The sequence below is a fragment of the Lutra lutra genome, chromosome 13 (genome assembly GCF_902655055.1).
Source record: "Lutra lutra chromosome 13, mLutLut1.2, whole genome shotgun sequence".
In the NCBI taxonomy this organism is placed as follows: domain Eukaryota; kingdom Metazoa; phylum Chordata; class Mammalia; order Carnivora; family Mustelidae; genus Lutra; species Lutra lutra.
Genome location: NC_062290.1, coordinates 52,124,912 through 52,141,719, shown reverse-complemented (window position 1 = coordinate 52,141,719; position 16,808 = coordinate 52,124,912). Strand labels below are relative to the sequence as shown.

Below are 16,808 nucleotides of genomic sequence, written 5' to 3'. Positions count from 1 at the left end.
CCTCTGAGATCCCCTGGTGTTTTGCTAGGGAATTAATAGTGTCACAAAGACAGAGCTGTGCAGGTTTTCCTGATTCACTGTAAAGGATAACACTTTCCTCCCACCACATTTCAGCTACTGGATGGTCAGCGAAAGAAACAGAATCAGTTCAACAGCCGGTGATGTTGTTATTAAAATGTAGGAGAGAAAGCGCTACCTCTTTTCCTATTTTGTATACATTTCCACAATTATGTTAATGGATGGTATTACATTTTTCCACAACGGAGTAGAAAAATAGTCTTACTAAATGATTGCTTATTCCATGGCACTGTGATGATTATTGAAGACTTACTAGGAGCCAGGTAGACTGGCCATCTCCTTTGATTCTCAGATGTCTGGGGTAAAATCTCTACTTGTATTATTTTTTTCAAGTGAGAAAAATGATTTCAGTGAAGGAGTTTTCCCTGCATCCTGTGATTCAGCTGCAGAGGCTCAAGCCCATGTCTCTACACTGGGGTGCCCTGTGGTGCCCTGCAGGCTTTCCCATGGACTGGCTCTACCTTATAAAACATGTGCTCAGAATGGAGGAGGGGGGTTAACAGCAAATGGGAGGGATGTGCCAAGCATATGGTAACGGTCACCCACATAGGCTCAGCAGTCAGGTCACTGGTCATTTAATCCCATTCCCAGGTGCCTGGGTGGCTCAGTTGGTTAAGTGACTGCCTTTGGCTCAGGTCCTGATCCTGAAGTCCTGGGATCGAGTCCTGCATCAGGCTCCCAGCTCTGCAGGGAGTCTGTTTCTCTCTCTGAGCTTCTCCCCTCTCATGCTTTCTCTCTCTCTCTCTCTCTCAAATAAATCAATAAAATCTTTTTTAAAAATCCCATTCCCACCATTTACAAACCACTATTGTTATTCCGTAACTCACTCTGCAAGGTCCCATTTCACCCCAGCTTTTAGCAACATGTCGACCGTATCCATCCACTCTTCATGTAAAGGCACTCATGGTATTTTGAAGGTATCATTATACTCATTTCACAGATGATGAAAAATGAGACCAGTGGATGTTAAAGAAATTGTCCAGGGCCCCAGAGCTGGTTAGTGGTGGGGAAAGAATTAAAACTCATGAGAAAAGGCATCTAAAAGCCATCTTCTCCCCATGCTTTCTCGCTAGCAAGCCAGCCTTCACTTCATTTAGCTGAATTTAAGCTCTCTTTTCCCTGCGCTGGCCTAGACCTTCAGTTTGGAGTGATCGTTACGGTTGGTCTTTGACTCCCAAGATTCTGGTTTAATATACTCTGCAGGTTCTTACTTCTACACCTTCAAGGACAGACCCATGCCAACCTGAAAAGGGCACAGTGGCACCCCACATTTCATTCCTACGAAGGCACTGGGGCCCACGTCTCGGATTATCTTCATTCTGAATGTGGAAACGTCAGCAGAAAGGACTAACTCTTGACACAAGTCAAATCCCGAATGACACGTGTGGAACATAACAGGGCTGACTCTTCAGCTCTGATAGCTTTGGCACACCTCACATCCCTTTGTTCAAACTCTCTTCCCTCACCGGAGAGCTGCATTCCTGGGAACGTCTGTTGTGCACTTTCCCACTCACCCTAGTGTCATTTAAAGGTGACCGGTACAGTTTTGCTAAGAAAACCTTTTCCTTTATTTGTAATAAATGGTGATTTTATCACTTTTGACTTTAAAATGAGCTTGCTGCCTTCAAATCTTTTAATTATCACAGCCCAGAGGAATCTTACCGCCTGGGACCTTGTGGGAAATGCACCATCTCGGGACTCTCCTCAAGGACCTACCAATCAGAGTCTGCATTTTACCAAGACCCACAGGTGGTCTAGAAGCTCATTCAACTTCGAGAGACACTGGTCTAAAAAAAAAAAAAAATGCAGACTCCTAGCTTAAAAACGGCCCATCAGAGACACATGTAGAGCTATGTTATTTTTGTGGATCAGTCTAGCAATGAAAAATCAAACCCTGAAGAGTTCACAATGTCATTATCTCCTAAAATGACACTTTCTCAGGCCACGGTCCCTGTGGATATGATGACATCAATCTAGAAAGGACTCCTCTAGAGGTATGACCAGCTCAGAAAAAAGGGTTGACACATGAGTGGCCAGATCATTCCATTCAGAACAAGGAGAGGTCATCTCCACTGGAATTCTGTGCCTTCCTCCCAGCAAGCAGCATCAAGATACCAGGAGTCTACCCACCTGTCCAGGCCTGGGAGCCTTAGGGCAAAACAGAACCATTAAAGAATAAGCACAGCTGCCTTCTCCAGCTGTCATCAGTTTGGTGGACGGGCGTAAAGACTTAGCTTAGAGCCACTTGTATTTTGGGACAAAGGTTCCATCCCGTCACTGTCTTGTGAGGAGGTAGCTAAGAATAATGTGCCCCTTTGCAGAAACCCCTCAACATCTCCCTTAAAAATTCCAGGGTTCTGTGAGCTAAGTGTGGCCACTCAAGTGCCAGAACGAAACCATGGTCTCTTTCCAAGAATGGCAGCGGGCTGGAAGGTCCTCCCCTGTCTCCTTCCCTGTCTCCGTCATCTTTGCCATTTAATTGTGGGAGGCCCAGCCATTGTGAGCTTAGGCTCAGCTACTTGACTTTCCTGGGCAAAGAAATGAGACAGAAGTGAGAGAGCACAACACTGAGGCTAGGTTTCAAGAAGGCTTGTGCATTTCCTCCTGTTCTCTTGCACTTCTGCCATCTCCGTGAGAGTGCACCTAGCTAAACCTGTGAAAGGGAAATAGATGCATGGAACAGAGCCAGGCTGGTACAGCCAAGGCCAGCATAATATGCCTACCGTCGGCCAATGTCCACGTGTGAGAAAGCCGGGTCAGGTACGGCAGAGCCACCCAATCCGCCCAGCTGACTTACACTCACGGGCTGTGAATGCTTACTGTGGTGTGCCACTGGGGTTTGTGGTTGTGTGGGACACAGCATGACCACAGCCACAGATAGCCAACAGACTAAGGAACCAGTTAAGTTATTGATAGATGCTCCCCTTTTAAGTTTCTTATTTCTACCACATTATCCCCTGAAAACAGTGACTTCTGTTAAGAATACTCAGGGACAAGCAAAACAAAGAAACAAATGGAAACTCAATTAGAAAGCTCAAAACAGCTACTATCTTGGCATGGACAGCTGTCTTCGTCTCTGTGATTTCCTTACTCCATACACGTAACATGTTCCTAAATCCATAAGGGCCACGGAAACCTTAGCACAATATGTATTACAGTTCATTTCATCTCAGGAACCAGGCACAATGTCCGGCGAAGGGGTCGAACGTGGGTGAGGCGGACTGGCCGGTGTCTTTGCTCCCGAATGCTATGTGCATGCTAGAGACAAGCAGCAGATGAACTCTGTGTGAGCCTCAGCGGACCCCATGGCCCCCGACGAATGCGCATGTTACCTTGCTGCCGCATCTTCATGGTCCGGATCCTTATTGCTTCTCCTCGAACGCGCCCTTCGCAGAAGTAGGCACCATTGATTTTACTAGCCTTTTCTCTCTTCCAAACGACTTTTTTAGCCCATTCTCTGGTCACATCTTGAGTAACTTCCAGGGGATCCTGGTGCTGGTTCATTAAGGCTTCAAAGTCCCTTCCTATAGTGATGGGCTCATGGGGGCGCCAGCCAGAGGCAATGCAGGTGAGGGACGTTTCCGCATCAGACACCAGAGGTAGGGAATTGATCAGGATCAGATCCATGGCACTGTCCACTGTTCCTGAAAAAGAAAGAAGGTGTGTCATCCATGAGGAAGGTTATCAATGTGGCTCCATGGGATAAATGGGGGCTTATAGAGTCCTGGCTGAAAATAGCTGGTGAGCCATCTTTCTAAAATGCTACTGTTCGGGGCGCCTGGGTGGCTCAGTGGCTTAAAGCCTCTGCCTTGGGCTCAGGTCATGATCCCAGGGTCCTGGGATAGAGCCCTGCATCGGGCTCTCTGCTCAGCAGGGAGCCTGCTTCCCCCTCTCTCTCTGCCTGCCTCTCTACCTGCTTGTGATCTCTGTCAAATAAAGAAATAAAATCTTTAAAAATAAAATAAAATAAAATGCTACTGTTCCATAGGACAAGATCTGAAACTCTTTACCATGGCATCACCTAAACACTATGAGCCCCTCCTGCCCCACTGCACACCGCGGCTGCCATGGACTCTCAGTTATTCTCCACCCCCGCAAACAGAGCTGTGCATTATAGCTCTACCCACTCCAGTGTCTGTAACATTAGTTAGGTATTCAGCAAATGCTTGTTGAGTTAAATTCACAACAATAGCATTATTGTCACTAATTATTAATGAAAGTAATTCTAATTATTAAAAATTAATGAGAATGTGGTACTCTCATCGTTATCAAAGAATTCCATAGAGAAGGACTGAGAGAGGGCCACATTTCCTTCTGAGCCTCATTTGCCTCATCTCTAAAATGAGGCTAACAAGGGAGCCTGGGTGGCTCAGTGGGTTAAGCATCTGCCTTTGCCTCAGGTCAGGATCCCAGTTACCTGGGATCGAGCCCCATGTCTGGGTCCCTGCTCAGCAGCAGAGTCTGCTTCTCCTTCTCCCTCCCCCTGCTCCTGCTCTCTCTTGCTCCCACTCTCTTTCAAATAAATAAATAAAATCTTAAAAAAAAAATAAAGTTATGGGCGCCTGGGTGGCTCAGTGGGTTAAGCCGCTGCCTTCGGCTCGGGTCATGATCTCAGGGTCCTAGGATCGAGTCCCGCATCGGGGTCTTTGCTCAGGAGGGAATCTGCTTCCCTCTCTCCCTCTCCGCCTGCCTCTTTGTCTACTTGTGATCTCTCTCTGTAAAATAAATAAATAAAATCTTTAAAAAAAATAAAGTTATTTTAAAAAAATGAGGCTAACAAGACCCATTTTGCAGGATTCCTGTAAAGATTAAATGAGAGAAAGTACCAAACTTACTAAGCACTGTGTCTTATGGGGTTTACAACAACCATTAATTCAGTTCTCTTAATTCTGTTTCCTGAACACCTAGGCCCAAACCTCAACCGTCCCCACATGTGAAAATGAAATCCTATCTGGCCTTTAAAAGTTTTTTTTATAAATGATGAAGCACATTTTAGAAAATAAAATGCCATCTTTTCACATTCTCTCCCTCCCCTCTTTTCTCTTCTGATTTCCAAAGTTTCTAAGATGAACTAATGAAATCTCTGCTCCTCTCAAGTGTGGAAAACCAGGAATGAAGGGTATTCACTGGCTCAGGTGATGGCTGATCCCCAAGTCTACATGCAATGACCTGGGGCTAGCGAGGTCAAGCACGATAGATGACAAGTTCCGTGAAGGAGAGAAGCTGTTTTGTTCACACCGACGTATATAGGAGTGCCCTGCCTAGTCCCTGCATATAGGACTTAACAAATATTTGTTGAATGAATGGGTGGTTGGATGGATGGATGGATGGATGGATGGATGGATGGACCAATTTTATTCCAGATCTGCTTGCTTCAAGTTTACAACTCCGACTTCTAGAATAATGAGTTAAACATGTAAGTGTTCCTCTGAGTTTAAATTGACATCCTTGCCCAAATTTAAAAGGCTGTTTTGAGAAGTACTAAGTTTAAAGAAAGAAAAAGCAAATGTTTTAATTTTTATAAAATGCCACAGGAAGGTGATTAATTGTTGAGTATCTAGGGCTGACTGGTATTCATCTACCAGATCTTTTTTGAGCCTTTGCTTATGTCAGACATTGTGCCTGCCATGAAGTCCTCTTAGAATTTTAATGACAATCGCCAGTGTTGGATGGATGCAGTGATATTTTGAGAAGGACACTACTAGGAGTTACATTTTTGTCTGATTAATTAAGAAGAATGTCCAAGTCAGATCTTAATGTAATTGGGAATGAGAGCTATATATTTTTTTCCTTGTAATGTTAACTCAATATTTGGGACTGAGGGACAAAATTTACCTTGAATGGGTTTCCAAACCTGACCCTAAAGAAGCATGTATCTTGCTCCAAGCCTCAATGGTAACTTCACGATCTCCAGATAAGAGACAGGGATTGTGATTAAAAAACCAATAATAAAAAAAAAATGTGCTGTAAAAGAGGATGAGTGAGGAAAACTAACAGTGGAATTAGGGCCTCCAAAAATAACACTGGAGCCCAGCTCCCCTCCACACGTAGGTCCAGCTGTGAATACCACCTCGTCTCCCACACTCACTCATTCCAGGCATGTTCCCAGAGAGAGTCATCAGAGGAAGGAAACACCGTAATTCTTTCAGCTCCGATTCAATCGAGGCTCATTTCTAGGACCAGGTGAGTTACTTGCCAAAACTAAGGGACTGACTCTGAACTCACTGAACTTGCGCTGGCTCTGGTTTTTGAAGGATGTTAGGAAATAATAGAAAACACAGCTGATTTGAAAAGACAGCCACACTTCATCTCTACACAGTTTCTGGGTATGGATCCGGTTTTTTTTTTTTTTCCTTTTTTTGCTCCCAGTTCTCTCCCTTTACTTTCAGTGACAGAAAGGGAAATCATGTACTTCTGCGGGTCCAGACTGGACTAGGCTTTTCTCCCCTTACTCAGCATGCCACTTACAGGAAGCCCTCTCCCACCAGTGAGTTGTCTGTCCTTGGTCATGCCATTTTCAGTGAGGTGTCAGAAGGATTTTGTATGTGAGCTATGGAGATGAGAAGAAATCCCTACCAGATTCCTGGGATGGATCTTAAAAATAATCTACTTAGTTTTCCTGAAACAAGAGTATGCATTTGTACTTGTCTGCATATGCCTAAAGCAATTCTGGAAGGTGAGACGTGAAACTGAGAATAAGAGTGACCCATTAGGGGAGAGTGGGATAGCTGGGGGACATGATAAGAGGAAGGTTTGTCACCATATACATATATACGCTGGCTTTTAGAACCATTTGATAATACCTACACATAAAAATCAAACGTAAAAAGTAAATGCTATTGCTCGTCCCTTAAAAAGTTGTATTTGGAAGGGAATCAAGAGCCAGAGGAATATATGTGTCTCTCATCATTTGTCCCTATATCCCAATCTCTTTGGATTGCATCCAAGTAATGCATTTTTCTCTTTGTCTCTTCTTTAGACTAGTGGGAAATGTGATACCATTCCACAAAGCTGGGGGAAAAAACATGGGTTTAAAAAGAAAAAAGGAAAAAACCCTTTGAGAATAGGGAGAAGAAGAGTAACCATACTTGGCCTCTCAAAGAGAATAAAGGAGCCGGGGCCCTAACGCCATGGGTAACAGCTGTGGCTGTTAATAGCTAACAGCTGTGGCCTGTGGCTTCTTGAAAGAGTTCAGCCACTGACACTGTGAAAGTTGTGACTGTAGGTACACAGCTGGTGCCACAGAGAAATCTGCTACTGGAGACACGGGCCTCGGAAAAATTACCAAAAGACAGACCAGGCTCACACCAGTATCATCTCCTGTGCCTAACGCCTTTTCCTACATTATAACGCTGTCTTCTCCAAGTCCCACTGGGGACCGGCATGGGGTTCTTTCACCTCAGGCATGGTCTGAAGGGCTCTAGTCCAACCCAGTGCTTAGTTCTTGACACATCTAGCATCAAGGAAAAGGCTAAGTTTGCTATATCAGTAAGTAAGACGCATGTTGAATTTCAGGCATCTTTCACACTTTGGGGATTGATATGATTTTTCCTTAGCAAAGACTTTGCAAACACTTTTTAATATTTGCCTAAAATGTGTCTTATTTATAAAGAAATGCTTTCCATCATGACATGGCATCTGCCAAGTTAACAAATGATTGTCCATCACAGTTGAAGCCCAATATCCTAAAATGTTACTTGGCTCACTCTGTCATTTGTCTGCTGTAGGACACATCATCTAATCATTCACAGTAACATTTGCTTATTAAACTGCATTGTGGTACACTCGAAATGTTTATAAATTGTTTTTGCCCTTAGATTTTCTTATATTTAATATTGCTCTGAATAATGACTCATTAACTAAGACAAAGAAATATTTTTCTTTAAAAATAGTCATCGAGGGGCGCCTGGGTGGCTCAGTGGTTAAAGCCTCTGCCTTCGGCTCAGGTCATGATCTCAGGGTCCTGAGATCAAGTCCCACATCGGGCTCTCTGCTCGGCAGGGAGCCTGCCTCCTCCTCCTGTCTCTCTCTGCCTGCCTCTCTGCCTACTTGTGATCTGTCTGTCAAATAAAAAAAAAAAATCTTAAAAAAAAAAAATAAATAAAAAAATAAAAATAGTCATCGATGTGGGTGGGGTTAGAGTGTATTACGCTAAGTGAAATAAATCAGACAAAGACAAATACCATATGATCTCACTTATATGTGGAATTTAAGAAATAAAACAGGTAAATATATGGGAAAGGGGGAAAGAAAAGGAGGGAAGCAAACCATAAGAGACTCTTAACTATAGAGAATAAACTGAGGGTTGATGGAGGGAGGTGGGCGGGGGATGGGCTAAATGGGTGATAGGGATTAAGGAGGGCACTAGTGATAAACACTGGGTGTTATATGTGATGAACCACTAAATTCTACTCCTGAAGCCAATATTACCCTATATGTTAACAAACTAGAATTAATCTTTTTAAAAAGATTTTATTTATTTATTCATGAGAGACAGAGAGAGAGAGAGAGAGGCAGAGGGAGAAGCTGGCTTCCCACTGAGCAGGGAGCCCGACACGGGACTCAATCCCCGGACCCCGGGATCATGACCTGAGCGAAGGTAGCTGCTTAACCATCTGAGCCACCCAGGCACCCATAACTAGAATTTAAATAAAAATTTGAAACAAACAAAAATAGTCATAGAAAAATAGACACATAGATCAGTGGAACAGAATAGAAAGGCCAGAAATAAAGCCATAATTACATGCCAATTAATCTTCAACAGAGGAAGTAAGAATATGCAAAGGAAAAACAAGAGTCTCTTCAACAAACGGTGTTGAAAAACTGGACTACATTAATGAATGAAACAGAACCAGTTTGTTACACTGTACACAGAACAAAATTAAAAATGAATTAAGGACCTTAATGTGAAACCTGAAACCATAAAAATCCAAGAAGAGAGCATAAGCAGTAATTTCTTTGATATCAGTCATAACAGCATCTTTTTAGATATGTCTCTTGAAGCAAGGGAAACAAAAGCAAAAATAAACTATTGGGACTATATTAAAATAAAAAGTTCTGTACAACAAAGGACATAACCAACAAACTAAAAGACAACCTACTGAATGGGAAACGATATTTGCAAATGACGTACCCAATAAAGGATTAGTACCCAAATATATATAAGGAACTTACACAACTCAATACCAATAATAATAATCATAATCCAATTTAAAAATGGGCAGAAGACATGAACAGGCCGTTCAGACGGCCAACAGATACATGAAAAGATGCTCCACATCACTCGGCATCAGGGAAATGCAAATCAAAACCACAATGAGATACCACCTCACACTTGTCAGAATGAATAAAATCAAAAACTTGTTTTTTAACAAGTGTTGGTAAGGATTTGGGAAAAAAGAATACATGCACACTGTTGGTGGGAATGCAGACTGGTGCAGCCACTGTGGAAAACAGTATGGAGTCTCCTCAAAAAAACTTAAAAAAGAATATGATTCAGTAATTGCACCATTGGGTATTTACACTAAGAATACAAAAGCAGTAAATCAAGGGGATAGATGCACCCCATGTGTACAGCAGCATTATTTACAATAGCCCAATTATGGAAGCAGCACAGATGTCTGCTAATAGATGCACGGAGAAAGATGTGGTGTATCCACACACATATACACAATAAGATACTACTCAGCCATAAAAAAGAACGAAATCTTGTCATTCACAACAACATGGATGGTGCTACAGAGCATTAGGCTAAGTGAAATAAACCAGTCAGAGAAAGAAAAATACCGTATGATTTCACTCTTATGTGGAATTTAAGAAATAAATGAATAAAGAGGGGAGAAAGAGACAAAGCAAGAAACTGTTTCTTTGCTATGGGGAACAAACAGATGGTTACCAGAGGGGAGGTGGGTGGCAGTATGGGTGAAATAGGGTAACGGGGATTAAGAGTACACTTAATGTTGTTTTAAAGATTTACTTACTTATTCGAGAGAGAGCAAGAGTGTGCGGGAGCCAGGGGAGGGGCAGAGGGAGAGAGAGAATGTGAAGCAGCCTCTTCACCAAGAGCAGAGCCCAATGTGGAGCTGAATCTCACAGCCCTGAGATCATGACCTGAACAGAGATCAGGGGTCAGACGCTTAATGGACTGAGCCACCCTGGTGACCCAAGAGTACACTTATCTTGAACAGCACCGAGTGATATATGGATTTGCTGAATCACTGTATTGTATACCTGAAACTAATATAACACCATATGTTAACTATGCTGTAATTAAAATATTTCAAATAAAAATATTTTTTAAAATTATTATAGAAAGGATTGTGGACCTAAATGAATACCCATATAATAGAATTTAACTGATTTGGAAATTAGAAATGGAGCCATTTTTCAAGCTGTATTATTTCAAGGAGTTATTTCTCAGTTTTCTAAAATGTTGTTCCAGAAGTTTGTGAGACTGGTAGAGGTGAAATTATCACACATACATGCTCTCAATGAGCTACTCAACTTTTATCTGTTTACATTTACACTCATGTAAGCTTTCATTTGGGGAAAAAATTTGGGAAAAAAAAATTTGTTTCAGGGGCACCTGGGTGGCTCAGTGGGTTGAAGCCTCTGCCTTCAGCTCAGGTCATGATCCCAGGGTTCTGGGTTCGAGCCCCACATTGGGCTCTCTGCTCAGCAGGGAGCCTGCTTCCTCCTCTCTCTCTGCCTGCTTCTCTGCCTACTTGTGATCTCTGTCAAATAAATAAATAAAATCTTTAAAAAAAATTGTTTCGGGGCGCCTGGGTGGCTCAGTGGGTTAAGCCGCTGCCTTCGGCTCAGGTCATGATCTCAGGGTCCTGGGATCGAGTCCCACATCGGGCTCTCTGCTCAGCAGGGAGCCTGCTTCCCCCTCTCTCTCTCTCTGCCTGCCTCTCCGTCTACTTGTGAGCTCTCTCTGTCAAATAAATAAATAAAATCTTAAAAAAAAAATTGTTTCAATAAAAACAAAATCTTAAAGATCACCACTTTTAACTACTTTTCTTTTTACAGATGAAAAAACTGAAAGGTTAAATATGATTATCAATGAGAATACATTCCAATGCAGTACAACATGCTTATTCCAATTAGCCTGCTGTCCCTCTCTTCCCACATTCAAGTTCGAGACTGTTGCAGATGATGAAGTTCTGATTAAACCAGCTCCCTCATCTTCAAAGCACTGGCAGGGTAAGTAGAAAAAGCAGGTTAAATTATTGCATACTGAGGCCATTTATTTGTGCTTCTTAACACCCTAGATTTGTAGTATTGGTAAAGTTTCATCGATATGTGTCTGGAGTAAGATATCATGTCTTTAAAACAACTGTATGTATGAGTTCTTGGAAATTTGATCTTGACTTGATTTAAAACCTTTCTAAGGTGTTCTTGGATGTCTCAGTAACAGCAGTAGAGATCTTAAACTTCCAAATATTTAAAATGTCAATGAATACTACCTTAACCAAAGCATTTCTGGAATGAGGGAGTTGGCAAAGAGCTGAAGAAGTCAAGACAACCCCCAAACTACCCAGGATATTTGGCGGAATAGTTATTTTTTTTTATATACTGCCAGAAAAGGAAAATGATCTGTAGGTTAAAAACCTGTCATGAAGTCATTTATATGTTCGTCCATCTACTAAAAAAATTTCCCGAGTACCTCCCTTGTGCCAGTGACTATACTCCATCTTGGAGACACAACAATAAATAAAACAGATGATTTCAACCCTCATGTAGCTTCCAGGCAAATGTGAAAGACAGATGTAGGAAACTAGGAACATAAATAAATGTAACCCTGGAACCATGATAAATAGTATGAGAGAGAATGACAAGTTTTGATGACTATGGGATAGGATAATGGTGAACTTAATCAGACTTGGCTGGGGTGGGGGAATGATTTGTGGATCAGGTAGATTTCCCTCAGGAAGTGACATTTGGCCTGAAGGAGAATTAGACTTACTCAGATAAAGCAAAAGGGATATGAGAAGACAGAATACTTTTCCCTGAAAGGGTAACTACAAAGCAGAGTTTTAAGAATGATTAAGTGTTTGATAAGACTCACTTCTAGAATGTTCTTTCTTAAATCTATCCTAAAGTTGGCGTTAAATTTCTTCTGATTGGATCCTCAGAACTACTAGAGCCATTTCTATGTGTCTGTGCTAAAATATTTTTAGTATCTTCTCTGCTTTCTTGCCTTCTCTGAAGAAATCCAGTTCCCAGGCATGCTTCCAACACTTTAATCTCTTTTTGTTCTTCATGATCCTTTTATGTATGTAGTAAGTCTCTGAGGACTAACGTTATCCTCAAGGTTCCTTCCAAGAAGGTATTGGGCAATTAACGAGAAGATGCCAAAACGTACAAGACTAGAAATAACTAAAGGAAGTTGCTAACTTTTTTATTGTATAATTGGGAGTTTGGAGTTAGAGAAGGACATCCTTGATGTGAGTAGGCTGTGCATCTCTAACATCTCACCAGGAGCTGTGCCAAGCCAGTTTGCCCAAAGGGCATGCCTGTTTCCCATCCCTGCCTCCCAGCCAAATACGGTCCTTGTCTCCTGGATGAAATGGCAACCTCTCCCCACCTTAGAATACCAGAAATTTTCCATCCAGGATAAGTAACACATGTTCTTTTTTTTTCCTCCTGAAAAATTTATTGGGCATTCGCTCATACCAGGCACTGTGCTAGGTGGTGAGAATATAACAGTGAGAAAAACTGAGTCAGTTCCCACCTCTTGAGGTTATAGCACCTCCTGAGATATGATAACTTAAATTAGAATAAATTCACACATCAAGCAAATAACAAATATTCTAACTTTACAGATATTGTTTAGTGACATCATTTATTCTACCTCAAGACTACAATGTTGTCTGCCTAATTACAATTTCAGCATCATTCTTTTCCTATTGATTACTTTTTGAGAGTAACATGTGTTCTAGTTAGAATTAGCTACAGTCAGTTGGCAGGAAACTGTTTATTTCCAGGGAATAGGCAGAACGTCCACACAGTGAGACTTTACTGAGTATAAAGCACATGTGTGCACTTACTTACAAACTCTGTGCCACATCGTGGGGGTGGCGGTAGCATGGTACCATCCCATCAAGGCTTGTTTAAACTGAAGGGGACTTGAGAGACTTCCCGAAACAAGACTCACAGTGTTTAAAAAGTAAACTGAGGCCTACAGACAAGAGACTCATCAGTGGTCACATGAAAGGCAATAGTCAAGCCAGTCCCCAATTGCTGATTTCTCTCCAGGGCCCTTTCTGTCACCAGGGATATGAGTGTAACTGGACAGATCATTAATGTGAGGGAATTGGGAATGTTTACAGATCTGGCAGAATGGTACATGGAGAATCCTGGAGCTTGGTAGAAGCTGGGGCAAGGAGAAAAGACCTGGAGGAGAGGCAGCCAAAAATCTGGAAAGGATACAGGACAGAGAAATTGGGAATACGCAGAAATGAAGTTTGCCTATTTCGCAAATACCCCCAAGTCTTACAATGCTGCCTTACAATCTTTCCTGTCCACTTCATCCCGAGAGAAAACTGCTCCCTAAGTGGACTGCGTTCATTTGTGCCAGGAAACGCATCGGGTGTCAGAGGAATCCACACTTGGTGCCAGGCCACCAATTCTTTCTGGGCTCTTCTCCTGATTCAATCACCTGCCAAGTTCCCCTCCACCCTTATGCTGCCCAAATGTGTGCATGTCTACTTCTACAACCTAATGTCTTTATCTTCCAAGACGGAATTTAACCACTCTAACTCCTCATGCCTTGATCTCCAGATCCTGATAAAGAAGCCAATTTGATTGATTTGTTTGCACAAAAAAGAGAATAATCAAAAATAGCCTAAAGTGACCACACACTGAGAACTATTAGAAGAGCAAACAAAAGAAATGAGTCTGTAATAGAAAAAGTTCAGAATCATAATAATCACTATGAAGAGAGTGACAAAGGAGGAAGGTAGCCTTGCCCGCAGGCCTCAGATTATACCCTGTAGGGACAAAGCTAGCACTCCTTATCATATACTACTTAATAGGTACTGTGCTGGGTGTTTTACAAACACTGTACCCCTGAATTCTTATAATAATAGTGAAGAAAGGTATTTATATTCCATTTTATAGGTTTACTGACACCAACTCTTTTTGGGTTCCTGGACTCAATTCCAATGTGCAGGGAGGAGTTCCCCAATGTCCCACACCAAGCAATTCTTGGACACAAGCAAGTGTCTGAGAATTCCACCCAATTTTGACATTATGTACTCAGACACAGCATCAGATTCCCCAGAGTAAGGGCTCTGTCTTGTAAGACCACCCACTCCCCACCCTCTACCCTATTTCGGATGCCAGTCACAAGTTCAGGCTGTTATCTGTGCTTCTCCACTGGGCTACAGATCTGAGGTTCCCAAACCCTCTTCCTTGGATTTCAGATCCCAGCTGCAAGTGCCGGCTGTTCCCTGTACTTCGGACTGACTGGCTACAAAGCAGAGGTTCCCAGGACCTCCTCTTAGGAGCTTTGCTAGAGTAACTTCTTTTATTTTGCTAGAGGGGCTCAAAGAACTCAGAGAAACAGATTTGCCAGTTAATTAAAGATATGATAAAGGATCCAAATCAACAGCCAGGTGAAGAGGTACTGAGGATAAGGTATGGGGGGAGGTCTGGGAGCTTCCGTGCCCTCTCCAGGAGAACCACGGTCCCTGAATCCCCAGCTCTGTTCTCACCAACCTGGAAGCTCGGAGTCCAGTTTTTTTGGGTTTTATGGAGGTTCATTTTGACTCATAACTAAGTCATTGGCGATTGGCTGATTCAACCTCCAGCTCCTCACCTCTCCCCAGAGGGTAGGGGGTAGAACTTCATGTTCCAGCCTCTAATGGAAAAAAACACTATTATGTGTGAAACTTAAAGTGTTAATACATATAATAGACAAATAAATTAGTGTTGGGTGCTTGGGTGGTTCAGTCAGTTGAACATCTGCCTTCAGCTCAGGTCATAATCCCAGGATCCTGGGATCCAGTCCCACACCAGGTCCTTGCTCAGTGGGGAATCTGCTCCTCCTTCTCCCTCAGCCCCACCCCGCTGCTCATGTGCTCTCTCTCTCTCTCTCAAATAAATAAATAAAATCTTAGAGAAAATAAATCAGTGTTAATTCACAGATGAAGAAATACAAATAGCCAGCTAGTAGGTTGAAGAAAAAATGGTTGCAATATTTTATTTTTTCTTGGAAATGCACTTATAGGACATGCTTGCAATATCTACAATAATTATAAAGCTACATAAAAGCTAACCCTAATTCATCACTTACTACATGTCAAGTGCCGCTTCAAGTGTATTACACATAATCATCATCATAGCAATCTTACGGAGTAGGAACTGTAACTCTTTGTTCTACAAAAAAGGAGACTAAGGCCAAGGGAGGTTAAGTACGTGGTCAGTGTCACAAAGATAATTAGTGGTAGAATTGAGGTTCAAACTTAAGCAGACTGGCTTCAAAACCTATTAACAATTAAACTATATTCATATTATACCATTTCACATAAAAAATGTATCTTTCAGCAATTCAGTGACAATAGGTCTTTTTAAGAAATAGTGTTGGAACAATTGGACATCCATATGCAAAAATAACTGAGCCCTGAAAAAAACCTCCAACCTTAAAAATTAACTGAAAATGAATCCTATAAAATGTTAAAATACAGGGATATGGAAGAAAAATCTTCATGATGTTGGAGTTAGGCTGTGAGTTGTTAGCTAGGACACCAAAATTGTGATCCACATGGAAATAAATGAACAAATTATATTTTATCAACATTGAAAACTTTGGTCTATAAATGACAGTGTTAAAAGTAAGAAGACAACCACAGACTGGGAGAGGATATTTGCAAATCACATATCTGACAAACAACTTGTATCCAGAAGGTATCAAAAAAAAAAAAAAACTCTCAAAACTCAACAGTAAAAAAAAATTCATTTTTTGTAATGGGCAAAAGACTTGAGACATTTCACCAAAGACAACATATGGATGGCAAAAAAGCATGCAGAAACATGTCCCATTTCATTAGCCATTAGGGAAAGGCTCATTAAAACTATGAGATATTAAAATTATAAATTATAATTAAATTGTAAAAAATGAGATATTGCTATACACCTATCAGAATGGCTAAAAACAAAACTATCAATCAAAAAACACTGATAATACTAAGTGCACTAAGAAAGCACAACAGCTGTACCTCTCATTCATTGCTGGGTGTAACATAAAATGAATAGGTCAATCACTGTGAAAATGCTTCCACATTTTTTTTCATAAAAGCAAACTTACATTCATCATATCACCCAGCAAGGCTACTCCTGGTATTTACCTGAGAGAAATGGAAATTTTTGTTTCTGCAACGAATGTTTATAGCAATTCTATTTATTTATAATCACTCAAAACTGAAAATACCCAAATGACCTTCAATAGATGAAGTTATCAACATCCACACAATGGAATATTACTCCACAACAGAAAGGAACAAACTGTTGATCCTTGCAACAACATGGTATTATGTTGAGTAAAGTAAGGAAGCATCAGAAGGCTACATACTGTATGACTGCATTTATATGACATTCTGGAAAAGGAAAGCCTTTTATGGCTGAATAGCAGATGAGTGGTTGCCCAGGATTAGGAGTGGGAGAGATCGGGCTACAAAGGGTTAGTCCAGTAAGACTTCTGGGGTGATGGAATGGTTCTGTATTCT

The 16,808-nt window shown here is 41.6% G+C and overlaps 1 protein-coding gene across 3 annotated transcripts in view; it reads right to left on the bottom strand.

The window, feature by feature from the left end:
* TEK (TEK receptor tyrosine kinase) overlaps window positions 1-16,808 on the bottom strand; it is a 98,186-nt gene that overhangs the window by 50,493 nt on the left and 30,885 nt on the right. For all 3 annotated transcript variants that reach the window (XM_047699695.1, XM_047699693.1, XM_047699694.1), the window contains exon 2: window positions 3,411-3,722. In XM_047699695.1, the coding sequence (XP_047555651.1) occupies window positions 3,411-3,722 (312 nt within the window). The remainder of the gene's footprint in view (window positions 1-3,410; window positions 3,723-16,808) is intronic.